Raw genomic sequence first — 21799 nt, 5'->3', positions numbered from 1 at the left:
ATGTAAACAGCCTGAATCCAGGATTTGACTTCAGAGGGGGTTTGAAAAGAAGATACAGGCAAAGCAGAGCTCAGAACACAACTTTTTGGTAAAACTATAATAAAATCAAAATTTCATGCAAAAATTAGTCATAATTTCTTCAAATTTAAGAAAATGAATGTGAGGGAGTCAACCTCTCCTCTTACGAATTCCAATTCTATTGAACAAATTGTTACACACCCTTTAGTTTATCTTTAAATTCATAAAAAAAATGTATAATGATACAATTTCATGATCATGTAAGATATAAAAAAAAGTGCCCTTAGACTTTCAAATGACAGAAATCTACATCATTTTGTTACTATGTTTAAGTAAGTGGTCAAATTGCCCATTTTTGTGTCAACAATTAAGTCCTTATACCTCCATATCTGATAAAGTGACCACAGGACAGGGTTTAATATACTTCCACACAGGAAACTGGGGACTAAAATTAATTCCAAGCTTTTCTCCCACCCAGATCTACTAAGCTTAACATCTTGTTGACTTTGAATGACAGGTTTATGAATTTATCCCCCTACTAGCTACAAACATGTTCTGATTTTGGAAAATTCCTGTGTTGTCAAGTTCTACCGATGACTAAACTGGAAAACAATTACACATCAATTAACCCTGTACAATGCTCCAGATCTGAGACATAAATACAGTATTCTGCGGCAGGGTGGCTAAGAGTTAAGGCACTTGATGTATAATCATCAGGTTGACACTGTTGTGTGTTTAAACCCAACACGTGTCAAGCTTTCCAGGCATCTATCCTAGCCAAGGGGTTTTACTGATTTTCAAGTCTGGTATATCCAGCTTTCTTCCTCGTCAAGCCAGGCAACCATGAGAAGATCATATTAGCCAAACAGTTGTAATTTTTGCTATTGGTTAAAAAGTTCTCTGGGACTTAAGTTTATTGCTAACCAACATTAAACGAAATTAATCTTTATACCTTTATCTTTACTTAAAGAAAATATTAAAGAAACCACAGATAAACTCTTAGGTATATTCTACAAAAACAACAGTTACTGAACAAACACCTATAACATCAAAAACCAATTCCTGAAAGTCTTATCAAGGGAACCAAGACTTTGTGATAATCAAAAAAGTATATTCGAAAAAAAAAGACTTAACAGAGAAAAAAGACACACACAACATGAAATAACAAAGATAACATCTTCAAAGAAACAAAAATGAATGAGCAACCCCGACTCCACTAAAATCTAGGAGTATGGACAAGGTGCACTGGTAGGGTTAGGGTAAATGTCTTGAACTTTTCAAATAAGTTTGTATCAGAGCATTTCACACTCTGTTTTCATCTCTTTGTGCACCAATACCTGCACCTTTCTTGGTTCAAGTCCTGAATCCAACCTGATTTAAGATATAAGAGAGATGCATAAATATACATTTTTCATCCCAGTGGAGTTGTTGTCTCTTTGACATATTCACCATATACATTCTTATAAAATACAGTAGATCCTGGGTACACATGGAAAGACTAAGATATAAATTCTTGAACCTTCTGAAATGCATTAACATTTTAAGCTAAGATCCCTTCCCAAAACTCTTTCTATCCCCTTTCAATCATTAAATGATGATTTTGCAAGGCAATAAATGGAGTCATATTAACTTAATCAAAGCCATAAATCTTTCCTGTTCAGGTGAAAATGACATCAAAATCTCAGATATTCATGAAATTGGCTGCAAAAAACATTTACAAAATTCTTCGCCAAATATTGACTTTTCTAAAGTAAACAAATCCCGTCTAAAATTTACAAAATTACGATAGGTTACGTCTTTGTTAGTGAACAAGTCCTTTTTTCTTATAGAATTTTGGAGTCATGACTAGGTCAAAGTTCAGCTTGCAAAATGTGTCTCAATATCATTCCTGGGGGTAAAATCATTGATTTAAAGTAGACTTTTCCGCAACTACTCAAACATAGTCTAGAATTAGTAGACATATGTGAATGAAACTTGGCACAATGGACTATCCTGTTATGGCCTTCCGCTGATAAGTTTCATACATTTAGAATCTCACTGCAAAGTTTAATCAAAATTTGACGCAATAAAATTTCATTCTGATAGAAGGGTCCATAAGGACATGCATATTGGCACCTTTCAGCATTTTTTTCAAACGTGTGACCTACATTAGCTATTAAAATTTTGGAAATCATACTAGGATGTTTTAATTATTGCAAAATATGAGACCCGAAAAATGACCACAAAAATCAATTCCCTAGTTTTGGCTTCAACAAAAAATATCAGCCAAACAATATAAGAGTTCAAGTTATGCAGAGTCACTTACTTGCCAGAATATTATCGAAGTGTCAAAATGAAAAGGTCATAATTCAGGATGACATGTAGAGCCTTATAACAGATTTTCGTCTCCTCAAAGGTAAACAATAATGATCAGTAAATCAATGAAGATCTATATTTAGAAAGCAGTATATTCTTATATAATACAGTCAAACCTGTGTCCACAAAACTTTAAATGAACAGGAAATGTATCTTTTACCAATACCTATATAAACCTAAAACCTGTCAAAACTGAGCTAACTTCCTTAAAATTTTGTAAACTTAAGGAGGTAGACCTAGGGTAAGGGACATAACTCATGAAATCAGTGATATGTTTGTATCACATTCAATTTCACTAAAGTCTTTCAAGCTTTCATTTGAAATGGAATGAAATTAGTCCAAGTTACTTTGATGCTATGTAGATTGATGTAAAATGCTGAATACAAACGTTCCAATGATTTGTAAAAGTTGTGTCCCTTACCCTAGGTCTACCTCCTTCAATTACAATTCCAAATACTACAAACATGCCCAAAATTTTCTATTTTTGTGGTAGAAAAAAATAAGTGATGAAAAAAGTACAAACATAATATTCGTTTACCGATCCTCAATCAAAAACTCATCATTTTGTAAAAGCTCGAAAAATGAATACCAACAAATTATTTTCATTTGACAGAATTAATGAAACTTTGTAACCAAATTAGTTGATATCTTTACTGTACATACAAATGATATCAATAACTTGATATCCTGCTATCTTTTTCTGATAACATAGTGGCGTTCATAAAAACTGTATCAAAATTGCGTACAATATTTTATTTCCTGAATGAAATGCAGAAAACTAAAAGTAGAAAGAACAAAATTTTACTGCGTCGGCTTTTTTTTTTTTTTAAAGATAGTACTTGTTTCTTCTATGTTTAAGTCTTGGTAACTACTGCAATCAGTTACTGAAATATCGTCAAGAACCCCCCCCCCCCCCAGAAACATTCTCCTCACTATTTTTGGACAAAGTAAACTATGGTAGGATGGACATGAAACAATTCAGCTGTTTTTATAAGAGCTTATAATTCAGGGATAATTTTATGAGGTCTACAAACAAAGCACAAACTCGCAAAATTGGAAGTAAATATACAGTAAAAAAAGAATCATAATGGTAAAATCTTGATTTAAAAATGGCCAAATTCTGCTAAAAAGCAGAAAAAAATCATCCCTGATAATTACATATCCAATCCAATGCCTTGCAAAATATTTCAAGGGCAGATAACAAGGCCAAACAACTAAATCTGGATGGTATAGTGGTCCTTATTCCTACTGTTGGACCCAGAGTGGGTTTCATAAAAAAAACCTCAAACTGAAATTATCCTCAAATCATTGAATTTTTCCTCAAAACTTCAATTTCAAGTAATTTGATTGGTCAAAATTTGAGCTAAGAAAAAATATTAAAAAATCTCAATTTGAGATTCTTTTTTGAAACCAGGTTCAGTTTATCATTGTGCTGTCAAGTTGAAGTATAACAATGTGTAAGTTTCATGCAGGAAGCCTCATTCATTAAAATAAGTTTCAAAATCAAAAGATTTTGCCTAATTCTTGAAATAAGTTATATGTATACTTAAATAGCATACCTCTTTCTTCTTTTTAGAATTTTTTCCTCCACATAGAAAGCATCCAGACATCTTTTAAAGTAGTTTTTCTTACATCTATTTTAAAACTTCAAGTATACAATATCTAAATAATCCAAAGCACAAATTATTAACTCCAATTATTATATTTCATGTAATATTATTTTACTGGAAAATCCGGAGTCTGTTTGTCCCACAATAATGATGTTTATACACAATTATTGTTTTGGCAGCTTTTTGTTTTTATTCTATCAATAACATTACTGTGTCAAACGGATGTCACAGAGAATTTGGAACGCATCGCTTTTTTTTTCCTTTAAAAATGAATTGACAGCCAATACAACTTCCTGAACAAATATTTCATATTCTAAAAATGGTAATCAAAGTAATTACAATGAAATATTGAGTATAAACTAACACAGTCCTCATGCAGGAATCCCTCAAAATTTGCAATTTTACACAATAATATATTCCAAGAACGTGATTCTGAACAAATTGTAGTGCTATGTTATAATACCAAATAAAAGTTAAACAAATTTTAAACAAAAAAAAAACTGCCAACGTGCCAATACTAATAGCTTGTGTCCACTTCCATGTAGTTCAATTTAATAATCCAGTAATAATTTTTTTTTAAAATATCATAAAATATTTTCAGATCCTAAATTTGAATAAGCACACTGACCACGGCTTTGAATTCCAGCAGAATTTCTAAGAAACGACATGACTTTTGACAACCACAAATCTTTATAATGCCACTATCAGTACTTATCCAGTGATAAAATTCTAAAATTTCAACTTCCGATGATAACAACGACCATTCCAAGTACTACACATCCTTGAAAATAGTTTATACTTCCTAAACCATTATAACAATACAAAATCTAAACTCAAAGAATCGCAATACACAACAAGTGTTGACAAAATTGAAAGTTTAGATTTCAATGAAGAGTCATCACCTCTAAACGTTTATCGAATACTACTCAGCAGTCTCTCAGATAAGGGCCTATTTAAATTCATATACGATTTCTATAACCCAGTTTATTTGCATTAGTTTCACAGGGTATTCAGCTATTGAAGGGTCTGAGATATCGTGATTCCACGTCAACCAAGTTCTGCTTAATTCTGCTCCATAGTGAAAGCAGAATGTTATACAAATTTGGTCATTTTGTGATTGGGGCCTTTCAAAGGGTGAAATTGTGCAATTTTAAGGTCCAGATAATGGTTAAAGTTTAAGCTTTTAATCCTTAAAGAGACAAAGTTATCTGAATATCCCACCAACTTGGCTTTTGTTATTGTTGTCAATGTAGGATGAAGGCATATTCTTTTTCGTATTGAAAATCCCACATACCAGTACATGCAAAACAAAATAAGGGGGATCAGGACTTCTATGTGGGGTGAGGGGGTGGCTGAATGTGTTAAATTCAATAACAATTTTCATCACTTTTTGGGTTTAGACGGGTGTTTAGTTTAGACAGATGTTTGGTTTAGACAGGTGTGTTAAGTTCTGACAGGTGTTTGGTTTAGACAGGTCTTTGGTTTTGACAGGTGTAAGGTTTAGACAGGTGTTTGGTTTACCAAGGTTTAAAATACATTTACTGATAAAAGTGTTTATTTTTAACATTTTTCCAGTTTATTCAGGGGTCAATTTTTACAGGTTTCACTGTAAAAGTGTTTTTTCTTAAAAACAACTGCTCAATCTGGAGGATTGAAAGTAGCATTTATTACTTCACAGTCTTTTCAAAGTATCATGTTAACTAGATACTTTAAATAACATGGAATTCAGGCAGGCATGTGTCTGAATATCAATTAGGAATTTAGGGTGGGTGATTATTCCGTCAATTGTATACATGTAGTGTCATCTCATTAGATTTACAAGTACATGTAATACATGCGTTCTGAATATACATGTTGTCATGAGTTTCAAAATGACTTAATTACATCTCATTGACTTTTTACTTTACCCTTTTATTTTGTAACACAGACAAAATATTATATCTATGGACAGCAAACTTGCCAGCATCTATTAGTGTCCAAGAGGAACAAAAGGGGGTCTGGGGGTGGGTGGGGATAAGTTCGCACAATTCTTTGAACAACCATTCTTTGGGTCTTATGCTATACATAGTCTGCCAATTTAAAACTTATAAACTGTGAACATTCATACTACTGTGTCTAGTGTGATAAGACCATACTACTGTGTCCAGTGTGATATGACCATACAACTGTGTCCAGTGTGATATGACCATACTACTGTGTCCAGTGTGATATGACCATACAACTGTGTCCAGTGTGATATGACCATACTACTGTGTCCAGTGTGATATGACCATACAACTGTGTCCAGTGTGATATGACCATACAATAGTGTCCAGTGTGGTATGACCATACTACTGTGTCCAGTGTGATATGACCATACTACTGTGTCCAGTGTGATATGACCATACAACTGTGTCCAGTGTGATATGACCATACAATAGTGTCCAGTGTGGTATGACCATACAACTCTGTCCAGTGCAATATGACCATACTACATGTACTGATGTTCAGTACAATATGACCATACTTAACTACTTTCAGTGTGATATGACCATACTCCCATGTCCAGTGTAGTATGATCACACTACTATGTCAAGTGCAATATGATCATACTGCTGTGTCCAGTGCAATATGACAATACTGCTGTGTCCAGTGCAATATGACCATACTGCTGTGTCCAGTTTAAATATGACCATATTACTGTGTCCAGTGCCAATGTCATTTTAAAGGTCAACAACTAATTTGTTCTCCCTGATATCAGTATTTGTACAGTATCTTATCAAAACATCTGGATTAAGACCAGATAACCGATATCGCCACAAGCCTTCCTTTCCCTTTACTGGTGTGTAAATTTAGTTATCAACTAAAAGTACAAGCATGGGCTTAGTCAAGGCTTCAATGTGGGTTATATAAGGTCCATAACCAGAAAATCTTAAAGGTAGGAAGGAAAAGGGAAGTAGTATTTCGGAAAAAAATGTGCCTGTTTTAATAGTGCTTAACAAATTTAAAGCTCATTTTTTAACATCTTTGAATACTTTTTTGCTTAAAAAATGGGGTCTCATAACAGTCAGGTTACTGCAGGCTTCTCTGGTCAAACAACAACCATGGATTCTATAGCTATCGCAGCAGGCTTCTATGATGCAGGCAAGATTTGTACTCATCCCGTTATAGGCTATAAGTCTTTTCTTTAAAATGTGAGTTAAAAAAAATAATATTTTTTTTACAAGGTAGAAACTTTAACATGTACATGAAATAAATTCTTGAAAACATAGTAAATGGAGACAATGCAAGTCTATACTTATTTAAAAAAAAACATAACTACTAAAATTAAAAAGCTCACAACTGGAAAAAGTATAAAAGCACTTCAGGCTTGTAGCATTTGAATGTTACTTGGCAATAAACCCAAAAAAAACCTATCAAGGAGTTATCTCCCTTTATTATGGCAGTAAAGGGTTTAAATTTTCAAACAAGATTCCAAATAACAAATTAAATTGGAAAAAAAAGGTATTTTAATTAGACTCACAAAACAACAAAATTTGTTTAAATTTCAAAAGTATCATTTCTTCCAGATAAAAAACAAATAAATAACAAAAATAGCAAGAACTAGACAAATTTATTTTCTCCCAGCTATAAATCAGTCGTCAAAATAAATATTATCAAAAGTTATTGCCTTTATTATCATATCAAATAAAATAGAGAATGGCAAAAACCTGGGCAATGTTGAAATCAAGAATTACACTAGTATAATAGAAGAAAAAGCCTTTTTTTTCAAATACTTCATATGCAATTTCCTGGTGCACATCTCAGTGATACATTCACAGAGCACCATTCGGCCAAAGAAAAAACTTGTCTATTCAAGGGTATCCTACCTACCATATTTTTCCTGCCAAGTCTAGCACATCTTAAAATCAAGAAACCCTCCCATAAGTGTCTATATAAAAGAAAAAATAAAATGATTTAACCAATCTTTCTACACCATTTTTTCATCCAATGTAATCTATTTTTTAACCTTAACTCATTTCTAGGATGAAAATAAACATTTGAGTTAACCTATTTAGAAGATTGATTCCAACAGGGAGGAAGATGACCAGGAGTTTGTTTCATAAAAAAACATCCTCTAATCTAATTTTTTTCCCACAAACCAGAAAACCCAAAACTTCATTAACCTTCACACAACCTTCCTCAGCGGAAATCTTTATTTGTTAATGTTTATACAACGATTATTGAAATTTCCTTGGCCTTTCTACCTATGAAGCCTAAAGGTGAAGAATTTAAACAGATTTTTGCACCTTTCTTACAGCAAGGCATCTGGTTTTTTTTATTAGTATTGTTATAAATAAACAAACCTGCTAGCATGCAATTGTTTATGATTCACGTAAACCCAAAAATAAACTTTTTTTACTTTTTACCTTGGTAAATTATAATTAATTAGTTCTAAGAGATTCTTTGCATATAATCAAGAGCTGACTCATACAGTACTTAAAGATTTTGAGAGGCGCTCATTAGCGAGTGAAATCGAAAGGTATGCCAAGTATCAAATTTTTCTAACCAAATAGAGACTAATAAAGCCTTACTTTTAAAACATGCAAGGCAGTTGCACAGATTTCATGTTTTTAATTAAGCTTTTAAAAGCAATGAAGTTCTCTAAAAGTACATCAATAAAAATTTTATTACTTCCCTCCCCATTTTTCTTAGTAAATGAAGTATCCACACTATTAGTTTCTCTGAAACAAGAAAATATCATGTACATCAGAATACAAAATGAGTATATTTGAAACTCAAAACTTTAATAAAATACATGTACAAAAATGTGCTTCTTGCTTAACTTGCATATTGTTTTCTTCACATCCCATAATTTTAGTGCATCTGACAGAAACCATTATAGAATAGGTAAATTATACTATTTGTTGCATTTTAAAAGTATTTACCTAGATTAAATAGGGCACAGAAACAAGCAGCACTTGTTTAAAAATTCTTACAGAATGAATCAAGATAATTAGAAGGGAGGTAACTCTAACTTGTCTCAGAGAAAACAATAACAAATAGTTTTAGGGGAAAGTATCTGACAAGTAATGCATTTTCAGTGAAATGAGCAAACTAAAAATTAACACACCTGTGCTGTTCAATATAAACATTTTGAAATAAAGACCAGATAAAAAATAAGAAAACTTATTGTTTTCTTTTCACATTTTCAAAATAGAAAAAAATGTAATTTAGCCATATGAACCATTTTAATGTTAGACCAATAGGTTGTGAAAACCTCTATTCTCAGAAGGTCAAAGTGATTTCTTTCCAGAGTCTGTCCATTCTATTTAGACAGGTACCTTGACCTTACCAACTCCTATAATTTTCTTCAAAGTACTCCCCATCAACCAATCCAAAGAGGGTCCAAATAGTGATCCAAAGTCTAGGAACTTTTAAAGAGTAACCAAAGGCACAAAGATTCAAGTAGAAATCAAAACAATATAATCTTGGTACAAAGACCAGAAATGGAAAAACAGACACAACAAAGAACATAAAATAAGAAAATACAAAGTAACAAAAGTAAACTCAGACTCTACTAAAAACAGGGAGCATGGACCAGGTGCACCGGTAAGGTAAAAGTCCAGTTGTGACCTGGTTCGATAAACATCTGCTGCTTTTCTAAAAACATTCATAAAGTTGCTCATAAAAAGTTAAGACTGGGGTAGGCGAAAGAGCAAAGGAAAACTATGACACATTGAACAAATCAGTTTTCATGGTGCAGATGGATACACCTTAACAATCCATGAGTTCATGACGACAAGCATAAAACTTCTGTAATGATGACTCCAATCTTGTAGCAACATTACCCTGTTTCAGAAGCCTAATTGTGACTAGCATGATACTGTTACATTTACCTTGGTTCATGAACTTCAACCATTTCAATTGACGCTTTTTATTTTTGACTTTTCATTTTTAATAAGTGGACCATTGATTGAAACTTTGTGATGTCCAGGACTTTCCATTTTTGAAAGAAAATCTGAACCCCTACAATAACAAAATTTCTTGATTGTAGGTACGAGAACACAATTACTTTCAAAATGCATTTCAACAGATCTATTTTGACATATCAAAAAAAAATCCACCACCAAAAAAATTGACCATCATTTTTTTTTTATTTTTAGCACCTATACTTAGGAGACCCCGTAGAGATGACAAGGGACCACTGCTAACTGTCGTAAATTTAGACTTCTTCCACAGGACCAAATCACAACATTCACATAAAATTACAGAATAAACAAAAGTCTCTATTAAATTTGATACTTGCCCTACATTTCTGCAGCAAATGCTAAGCAATAAAGTTTAGAACAGCAGAGAAAAAAAATCAGGAAGAAACACACTGAAAAAAAGGAATTATTTTCATATACAACGAAAAATCAAGGGCAATGAATTGTGATCTCATACCTATTGTACCATTTTGTCCCTTCCTATATATCACCAAACAGTATTTTCTTGCCAATTCATATCACTTTTCACTTCAAACCTGCCTACTTGTCAGTATCATAAACTACCTACAGACATATCTTTCCATCACATCTAATCATATAACTGCTACTTAACACACTTTTAATCGACTTTCCTCTGATAAATATTTAATTAAATCTCTTTCCTGTGCATGATAAAATTCCATGTTCACATGCTGCAGTAGTTTTATGCATGTGTGGTCGTATCATGCAAGTACTTATTTATCTTGCTAATTACAAAAATAAAGCACATTTACTCAAAATAGCAGGAGTGTAGCCTGAAGTGAGTGGGACAAAAATGTCCCCTTTATTCTACAAATAGTACAGTTAATAACCCTTTCAAAATTATGCAACACTTTCTGATGCTTCCTAAAACTTTTAAATAAATAAGTAGAAATTTTATAGAATAAGATAAATGTTCCAGGACTGAAACAATACCATTCATTATGTTATATTCCTAATCCAAATTTACCGAACTGATCAAACACCCCTTTTTTTAAGTGACTACAAAAACTTGAAAAAAACTTGACACCAAAACAAATACCCTATTTTTATAACAGACAAAAAGTAACCCAATAAAATGTATATCACTCTAAAAATACCAGAATAGTGGAGTAATATATACAAGTACAACCTTCAGTAGGAATCAGACAAACCATAGCAGATATATTCAAGCACACCTTTTTTTGAAATTACACAGGTAAACCATAACAAATAACATGACTTTAAAAGACAGAAAAAGTGATACAGAAGGTGACAAAATAGGAAAATCCTTCAAAGTTAAAGCTGGGAACACCAAAATGAACATATGAAACATACAAAACGAAAATACTCAATAAAAGGAACTGCATGAATTCAGGAAAGCTTTCACTCACTGAGATATTTAGGTGCAGAGGCATAAAGTGTCACATGAGAGCATGACAGAAATAAAAAAATGATATCATCACCACAGAGGAAGGAACTGGAGACAGGCCAGTAACAAACCAGTTTAGATAAAGAATTAATTCTTTGGACCATATAACTAACTGGCTATTTAAATCTCACTACCTGTTACAAATGTATTATGCTCCGGAAAAATTCTACTTTCAATAACCTTACAATTATGGAAGCACTAATGGTAGGAGCAACTACCTATCTTAATCATCTGATCAATGGAAGGATATGGCAACTTAAAAACATCAGTTCTTATAGTAATGAAGTTAACAATCAAGTAGAATACTCAATTCTTATTTATGAATGAACTCAAATTCACAAAAAGGGGTAGGGTGGGGTGGGTGTTTTAGTTAAGCTTACTAAAACCCTATTCCCAACTCTCACCCTGAATACCCTCCAAAACTCTAACAATATATTTTTTCATATAATGCATGTATATTTTACAAATAATGAAAGTAATTTTAAAGGAGAGTATAAGTTTCACTTAATTTAAATGATCCAATAAAAAAGTGGGAGAGATGAAGTTTACTATACTGCATACCATAAACTTTTTGCAGCAGTTTTATTTTCATTATTTTCGGGCCAAGATTCATAATGAGAAAATGAAACTGTTTTGAATATTTTCTTCGAAGAACATTACTGTACAATTTGAGGAACAATCGCTAATTTAAAACAGTGCAAAAGCAGATTTACAGCAGAAACTGCAAAGAAGATAGCGTGAAAATTACCAGGTTTACAGTAATTAATCCCCTACCCCAAGATTTATTCAGCACACACTATTTTAGAATATTGAATACAGTGAAACCTGCTTACAAAGAACCCTTTCAGGACTTTAGTTTAGTTTAGGCAGGTGTTCAGTTTACCAAGGTTCAAAATAATTCAAAGTGATATGAAGGGACTTCAAAATCTGGTTTAGACAGGTGTTCTAATACAGGGTTCAGTTTAGATACGTCTCACTGTATAATTAAAGTTAAGTGTCAGTCTGACTCACTTCAGCCTATATTTTTCACCTCTAAATAAATGACCTTGGAAAACCTAAGCAACAGTAACAGATTATGATATTTTCATCATAAGTGCAAAAAAAGAAGAGAAAAAAAAACATATACAAAGAAAAAATAAAATAATGAAAGCTGTCAGAATGTGATTCATGGGTATTGATGATAAACTATCATAAGAGAATTTTATCGGTTCAGAGTGATGCTTTTCAGATAATGTCAGCTTAGCACAGTTTAACTGCAAAATGTTTTTTAAAAAAATGAAAGCTTCACTAACACCCTGACACACAGGGAACCAGCATGCACATAGGGAAAAACTAGAGGCTCCAAAAGGGTTCACTATCAGAAGTATTCATTGACCATGAATATTTCCCTTCTTTCAAAGAATAATCAAGAGAGAAACTGGAAAAAGCATCCAAGAAGTGGTCAAAATGCAGCCTTACCCACATACACATGGGAAGCCAGAACAATTTACAAGAAATAAACTAGAGGCTCCAAGTGAACATATGGTAGGAATAAGGTAACCTTCAATAAAAAATTCATAAATTGAAATGCAGTCATAGATGCCAACCCTTTTTTGATACAATTAGTAAAGAAGAATTGAGTTGTCCATAATTTGGCACTTTTGTCAGTAATCTTTATTAAAATTGAAATTGACATCTCAAATTTGTCTTTGATGAAAACATGTTTTAGAAACAGCAAGACCTTTTTTAACCATGAACCATGAAACCTGAACACACTGTATGATCCAAATAGTTTTTGTACTTAGGTACATGGATAACAAACAAAAGGCTCCTTTGAGCATTTCTTCCAGACAAAACACACTGGCATTAAATTTTCGTCTTCAAATTAAACAGACCTAAAGATTTATAACAAAACTAATCAGTCAAAACCAAAGCATACTTTTTAGGATTTCATAAAAAAAAAAATCTTTTCTTCAATTAATAAAACCAAATTAAAGAAAATTTTACCCTCAACAAAATCATATGACCTAATTACAAAAATAACTAGGCCAACAGAATTCAAACGCACCTTATAACAATTTCCTCTTTTCAATGTGAAAACCAGATCTACTTCATACCAGGTATCTGATGTAAACCACAATCAGAGTTATCCAATAAATTGTAACATGATTTAGTTATACATAACCAATTTTTCAACAATTCTGATTTCTTCTCCAGGTGTGAATGATGTAAAACTGCATTATCACGGGCAATAAAAACGTGTAAAACTAAATTGATATCACCTATTAAGCAGTTGGTAGATTAATTTCTTATCATGCGTTAAAGGAGGTTTTCATGGTTCCACAATATTCTATTCAGAATAATGCTATCATTGCCGCCAACTTGCACACTTTCATAGAATAATTACAGTGAGTAAAATTGTTAACTTCATGGGATATAGTTGGTATGGAATGACCATTACCTGACGAGCTACAGGACATTGACTTTCAATAATTACAATGTCTGAGAGGAAGTTTTTAAAAATCTCCTTGTCAATTGTCCAGTTAACTAACTGAGACATTTCATAAGTTATGGTCATCATATCAAGGGACAAACAATATTCTTTTCCGTGAAGTTAACTATCTTACTCGCTGTAAAATAAGACATCTCACTAAAACATATAAGGGGCTTAAAAAAAGGTCTTCTGCAAAAATCTTCAGAATGCTCTTTAATATATATTGATGTGGATCATTTTTCTAAACTTCAATAGCAAATAGAAAAATACCATTTTTCCAGAATGTACATCAAAAATGCCTTTTTCATTGACATTTTGCAAACTAAATTTAAACCAACATATGATCAAAAACTTTTCATGATTTATGGGAGAAATCCCAATTCAGTCAAATTTCAAACTAAAAGTATGCTGAAGTGCAAGTTCTGAAAGGTGGCGCAGACTACTTCAGGCATTATCATGTTCATGGTCAAAACCTGGCAAAACTTTTCTCCAGTTGCATCCTGTTTATCAGAATTGATATTGATCCTAGAGGATTTACTAGTACATTAAAGTTTCATACTGACTGATGTATTGCAGGAGGTAAAAATTGGAAAAACAAACTTACACTTGGTCTATCTTCTGGTTCACTGTAATTACTCCAATGTTTGTCATAGCTCCTATCATCAAAACTGCCAGAGGATCTGGTACCAGTTGACATTTGACTGGTTTCCTGTTGGTAACCATTGGTAATGGGATAAAAACCCAGTGAGTCTCTCTGTGAGTCCTTCACTTCATGAGGATACCGTCTGCTAATATTTTGAATAAAATCCAAATAATTCCCATTTTGATAAGCACTCTCTAGAAATGGTTTTAAATTTGGATTTTGTCTCAAAGGACTTTGTCTTGTTAAGTTCTGATTTGAATCTGAAAGTCGCTCATAATCTCCATATGATGTGTTGTACTCTGTGGAGAGGCGGGGCTTCTGTCCCCATGTGACTTGCCCAGTCATATCCATATCTGAGGCCCTGTTTCGTTTAGGAGTGCTATATATAGATGGTGAAAACAACAGCTTTGAGTTTACTGAAAATTCCCTTGGAGATACAGGGTCATTTGGAACACAATATGGAACACTAAAATTCCTCATGCGATTTGGGAGAATCGGAATTTCCCGTGGTGAATGAGGTCTTTTACCTTCTGTTTCAGATCCTGTTGATTTTTCTGAAGTTATAGGAATACTATAAGGCACATTAATATGGTTTCTCTTAAGAGTTTTTGGTCCAACAGTAGCGTAGGAGTTTGATGCAACTGATCTAGAAACTGTACTTTTACTCCGGTGTGGTAAAGTTACACTCGGGTACATTTCAAATTTCTTGTCAAATATTGGTTTTCCGACATGATGAACAAATTGGTCCCGTGGATAATATTCCAGTCGCTTTGATTGTGGTCTTGAATGCCCTGGTGAAGATAAAGGTGGGGGTTTTTTAGTTATAGTTTGATAAAGTGGTCCACTCATGTTTTGCTGAGGCTTTTTGCCTATAGACTGATAAAATGGTCCATCATGAGAATTTAACGCACATGTTCCTTGATGGTGAAGTTTAAATGGATGTGAACTATTTAAACTCTCTAAGTTATCCCAGTAGTAGTCCTCATGTTGTCCTGTCTCTTCACTACCAATTCCATTTGGAATATCAAAGGAAAACCCATTTTCACTTCCATCGGTCACATCTGGACTCCAAGTCACATGACGCAAGTGATGACCTTGACCCTTAAAGGGGTCATGACCTCCATGTTTCCTGAGAGGCAACTTTAGATTTGAATCAATACTAGATTCAGATCCAACTGACCAAGTCCTTGTATTGCTATTTTTAGCACTTTGAATTTTTTGTGACAACTCCTTTTTGGTCGAAGAATCATAATTATCATAATCTCCTAAGCGGCGATCCATTTTGTCAGCAGATTCTTCGCCTTTATTTGCTTCACATTTCCCAACATCTTTATCGAAAGTTTGGGGATTTTCTCGTTTTGAGAAAATCTTCCAACGAAAAGAACCCTTCTTTTTTCTCGGCCTGTTTTCATCGTCCGTTTGATTTGATTCCCCTCCTTTTGGCGGTTTGGTTGAAACAAACTTTAGCATGGTTACAGCAACAGGCAAATTACATAACAATAATCCACTTCAAGCAGATCTTATTGGAAATCAGCCATATCTGTATGTCATAAAACATTCAAGTGACTTAGATCACTTGCCAGCAGACGACAGGTCCAAGAGAAGAAGGGGTGCCATCTCAAAACACCTTTCCACTGCAAATCCAAGATAAACTGATCGATGGCTGATATTTTTCTCACTAAAATATCAATGATTTTTTTCTTGCAAGATTATTTCAGGGCAGAAATTCTTTACACAAGAATATAGATGAATTTTGGCAACAGTTCAAAGTTAAAGAGTTTTACCTTTAATGAGAGGGAAACTACTATTATCTCCTAGATGATGAACTTAGCAAATGCTTATAACAGAGCTTCACAATTGCTGAAAATCAACGGAAGCACGTTTTTTCTCGCAAAATGTAAACAGACTTCACACTAGTTCTTCAAAGGGTTTTCCAATTTTTAGTAGCATTCAGCATCCAGGTAATTGCAATTCTTTCTGTTTTCTGTGTTTGTACAGTTCAAGTTTTTTTTCTCTTCTTTCCTGTCCAATTCAACACTATGCAGCTTATTCATTTAATGCCGAAAAAAACACTTTTTTGAACTTACTTTATACTTTGCTAATCAGAAAGTTATGCAATTAGAAAGATTTCTCACTTAATTTGACGCTATGTTTCTAAATTACACTTGTTCCTTGATGATATGTTTCTAAATTACACTTGTTCTTTTATCATTCATTGATTACCTGGTGTGGTGGTATTTCTTAATTAAAACATGGTCATCAAATTTGTGATGTTTTGTCTATTTTAGAATCATCTCTCATTTAAATAAGTTTTGAATGTCTGTACTATAATTGATCGCAGTAACAGGATCTTATAATAACTCTCTCATGTAATGGTACTTAAGATATATGGTTTCAATTTTTCAATTGTAAATTAGGCTTTTTCTCATCAGGACACTTAGAACTTGCACTGCAATTAAAACACACAATGGTGCAAAGAAATATTCTGATAATCCCAGGCTTGTTAGGTCTTTTGCACTAAGTATTATATATCCAAATTGAAATAGATTATGCAGCAAAATTCCTACTGCGATTGTAAATTAAATCCTTTTGTACTAATGATTGTCTAATTAGTCAATTAAAGAGTAAAAATTACACTCATAAGAAACAATCATATAGATATATGAATCGCTTAATCATTTTTGTGATTAATCAACAATTAGTTTAGTCCTTCGATTTAAATCCAGAAACTGAGTAGCCTGTACAGATCAAAATTCATATAAAGTATCCACAGCATCAAAGAAATTCCAAAATGTATGTGTGTACCCACTTATTACATTCAAAAATGTAAGTTTATATCACGATTAATCCCTGATTGAAATCATAATCCTGATTACATCATGAAGTTCATATTTACTTCACTATTTGATAATTGCACAGCTTGCCATGTATAAAAGCTGTTTAATGGTCAGTATTTATTTATACAATCCTCAGAACAATCTCCTGAATCAACTTGTATGTATACAATCCTCACAATCTACATGTATTTGAAAATTTCCTTTAATCCAAATTTTTTTGGGTGATTTTAATCTGATTCAAACAAATGCACTTGTTACATTAAAATCTCTACCTTCATTCCATTTAGATATACTTCCAGCCTATAATTTCTAAAGTCAGACAATTTTTTTTAAGCAATACAGAAAATAAATTTGAAATCTCTCTTAATTATAAAAAAAAAACATTTACATCAATTAGCTAAGAAAACAATCCACTGCCCAAAACTTCTATAAACACATATATCATAATCACTATCACAATTTCGATTAGTTACTGATTTTTACTGCAGTTCCTATCACAATTTCAAAGTCATCAATTTCCGCAAGATGATTTGTGTAACGATTTAATAGATATTTAATGAAAGTTTAATTCCGATTCTTAGTGAAATGTACAAATATCTCAGCACTAAATCAGCTACCATTTCTTTTCAAACTTCTACACTTTCCTTCCAGCTACAGAAATTGTTCTCACTTTGTAATTTTTTACACATAAAATTGAATTTTAACTGATTTAAAAGAAAGCATACACCCAGAAAATCCAACAGTGAATCATATACCTTGATCTACCTTCAGAGTTTTCAAAGTTTAAAAATTTTTTTTCTAAATTTCAACACTTTTGATACTACATGAAAACCTTAGTTGGTGGAAAGAAATTTCACGTTACATTATATTCCATTAACACTGTAAAGAAATATTGGATGTTCAGAACAATTTCTTGTAGTATTGAGTATTTTTTTAAAGTTTACGCTAGATATTAGAAATTACAACTTTACAGCAAATTCTTATATGATAGGAAGTATATAGACCGGAATTCCAAGGTGCAAAAATTGTCTGAGAGTTGAGGTAAACTTATCACTCAAAAATGCTTACTTCCAAACTGCAAAAAAAATTGCTTTGCAATAAACATATAGCTGCCAATACTCTAAACACAACAGAGGTCAGTGAGGTTAACTGACTACATCCAAAACTACACATAAGTCGGAATATACTGACTCAAAAATCCCTCAACAAAGATACTGGTACCTTGGTTTACCGGTATTCTCTGTGTTTCCTCCCAATGTATAGCTTGCTATATGGCCTTTAAATCAGTTCAACGAATTTAGAACAAAATACCTCTTCCTGGAAATTATGCTCTTTTAAACAATTTCACAGTACCGGTATAATATAATGCAACATCTTGTACTAAGACTTATCACAAATGCTAGTATTTTTGTCAGAGCAATACAAAATGCTTTCAAAATGCACACATGACAGTACCATATATCCCTATATGTCTACTAAAACTATCCCAGAATACCAGTAAAGTGCAGTAATTCTTGTTTGTTTAATTTCATGTTTTTTACACAAATTAAAAAATCCACCAATTCATTGCTTAGCAACTCAAATATCTGTTTTCTGCACTTGTGTCAAGTTTGATAAAATAAAGTATTTTCACAGTATTTCATAACATGTTATCCTATGCAATACACAAATAAATAGTCACTTTACATGATCAGTGTTGGTGATTTACTATCTACGGGTGATAGTTTAAAATCTCGTTTTTCCTTTTTTAGATCACCAATCTCCAGTTGGCAAGTACAAAATTACAATCTAAGATGAAGTTTCCTTTTAAGGCATAAGGAGTTTAAATTCTCACATTTCTATCTGTGTTAGAACTGTATCTAACACATATTATGAAAAACCCCAAAATTTATCGGTCTTAAAATCCAAATCACCCATCTCAATACAACCTGATTCAATGCTAAACCAAATTCCTTGAAACAATACTTCACCAATTCTGCATCAGAAACTAAAGAAACTGAGGTCAATTTCCAGGTCAAAATCTAGAATGAAGATGTTGATTTCATCACTTTCATATGTCAAGCATTATAGGAACATGTTCCAATTGTTTTCAAAACCATGTGAATGCAGCCTCCAACAAATTTAATGGCAAATCTTCAAAATTGGCAATCTGGTGTACAGCTCGCAGATTAATTCCTTTACAAAGCTGAAGATGACCAAGCATTGAAATTCCACTTTGCTTGCACTAAACTTCAGTCCAATTAGCAATTAAAGTCTAAAAACCTTTCCTTGCATCCACAAAATATTTCAATATTAGAGAAAAGTAGGTCAACCTAAAACTCTATGCCATAAAAAAGATACATACACAAAATGGACTTTCAAAGTTAAAGAATTAATCATATGTCCAACTGCTAATTAAAATCTGTAACTGGACCCGGAGCAAGTAAACATTTACAAATTAATATTGTCCAGGTTTGGAAAAATATGTAAATATTAGCCCCAGGTATCGATGTAGAAAATGAACTGCCAAATAAATGTCACATGGTTTACGATGTAATTAGTAAAAGTAGACTAAATCAGCACTAAAGTATAAAAAATCGTAACTCCAGTCAAAGTTGTTATCCGCTAAATAAGTCACAGGTATGTATCCATGCTAATTAATCCATGTTAAGTATGTCTCTAAACCTCAGACAGATGTGATACTGGTCATTCAAGCATTTAAAGTCAGATGCACAGATCAAGATTTTATACAATAATTCATCTAATTCTCTGAAATGTTGAGATATGTACTGTAGTGAAAAACTTGAAAACTGCAGAAGTATGCTGATTTCTTAATATGTAGATAACTTCACTTTTGTAGTTGAACATTGAACAATGAACATTGCCTACTAAAGTTTAAAGAGCATCCACTAAATTTCATTTATATAGTGACCAACTTCGTAAACAAGATTCTTTAATAGACAAACATCTTCGGGGAAATCCTTTTAGAGAAAAACAGCATCGCTTATCCGCAGGAAGTCTCAAGCCCACAACACGATACTATCCGTGTTCTTCAATCACTTCCTACAAGTAATTGAACGACAAAAAAGAAACAATCATGATAAAATGTTCATTTCTTCTGAAGCACTGTTAGTCATTGCCCTTCAAATTGAGAAACAAATAATCATGATGGGTACAGTCAAAGTATCCTACACTATTCTCATGCCAAAATGTCTGTTTCACTTAAGTGTCCCAAATAAGTATCTTATAGAGAAGTATACACTGATCATATAGGCTAGTTCTGTTTCTCCTGGTGGGAAAATTTTAAGCTTCCTCCTAAAGTACAGTTAGTCACTACCATTCACATGTCAGAAAGTCCAAGTGTCTTGTACTTTCCAACAACTTCACAAAACAGAAATTTTAAAATGTAAAACCAGTGTGTAATTATGACATTTGTCCCTCTAGTGTGAATAAATTATATTTCCTTATAAATCATTACTCGTCACTACCGTTCACATGTCTGAAGTTCTCTTGAACTTGTAACTTTTTAACAAAATAGAAATAAATTCAATGAATAAGCAAGAAACAATTTCAATTTCCTCCAAAACTTGGTTCGTCACTGCCATTCACATGTCTGAAAGTTTCTTGCACTCAAATATTAATTTTATAATGCAATTTTACAATTAATATTAAGAACATGTTTATGAACTTCATTTCTTAATACAGGAACAGTTTACTTTTCCATCATTTTCACTTTCCTTAAAAGGCAATGACTGGCTCCAGTTCTTAAGTGTCCAAAGTGTGATATTTACATTGTAGAAAAAATCATGTGACATCCTACTGACAATCTATCTTTCTTCCTTCTTAAAAACAGAGTTGATACTTCTTCCTATTTTTGGTTTCAAATTGCTCAAAGAATAAGATCCTTTAAAGTTTACTACCTCTTATAAGCTTCTGTTCTTTTCTCTATACTGCAAACTAGGAATTTTTTATGCTGTCTTTATATCCAACACAAGATCTATTGAAAAAGGTCTTGAAGTTGATGTTTCCTTTAAACAAAGATATCTGTCAACTTCTAAGTCGGTAAAATTTCAGTTCTTAGAGAAATTTGGTTTATATTTCCATCTGACTTACACAAAAAAAAAACTGCTACTCTCAATATTAGGGCTAGTGTAATTATATATCTACAGCGTAGAAACCTCGATACTTCAAAAGTACTTTATAATGTCCATTCAAACTACTTAATTTACACTTACACTTGAGAGTTTATGAAGTATGATCTTCAAAAGTACCATCTAATTTATTTTTGATGGCTTTCCAACTGAAATCTTGTTATTTAAAGCAATACACATTTTTCTTTGCAATAATTACATTTCTTCTTTATCATGTTGACCTTTGACCTTAAATAGTATTTAAAAAAGAAAATGTCAACTTGACCATTGAAATAGATATCCAATTGTCATAGACACTCCAACTAGTCTGATCTTCTTTTTGTATACAGTGAAACCTGCCCTAACTGAAGCCTGCT

The 21799-nt window shown here is 32.5% G+C and overlaps 1 protein-coding gene across 30 annotated transcripts in view; it reads right to left on the bottom strand.

Moving 5' to 3' along the window:
- The window catches only part of LOC148599847 (tensin-3-like), a 130894-nt gene extending 109501 nt beyond the window's left edge, over positions 1-21393 (bottom strand). For 4 of the 30 annotated variants that reach the window (XM_088558744.1, XM_088558745.1, XM_088558747.1 and 1 more), the window contains exon 1: positions 14438-21390. In XM_088558744.1, coding sequence (XP_088414870.1) covers positions 14438-15946 — 1509 coding nt within the window. In that variant the 5' untranslated portion in view covers positions 15947-21390. Of the gene's footprint in view, positions 1-3932; positions 4071-14437 lie in introns of those variants that run through there. The other 26 variants (XM_088558746.1, XM_088558737.1, XM_088558743.1 and 23 more) reach the window with 15 other exon arrangements.
- Between the last annotated feature and the right edge of the window lie 406 nt (positions 21394-21799).

Source organism: Perna viridis, chromosome 13 (assembly GCF_037379345.1).
Source record: "Perna viridis isolate PV_CMFRI_1.1 ecotype Kerala chromosome 13, ASM3737934v1, whole genome shotgun sequence".
NCBI lineage: Eukaryota > Metazoa > Mollusca > Bivalvia > Mytilida > Mytilidae > Perna > Perna viridis.
The sequence above is the reverse complement of the archived record's forward strand: the minus strand, read 5'-3'. Positions and strand labels throughout refer to the sequence as shown.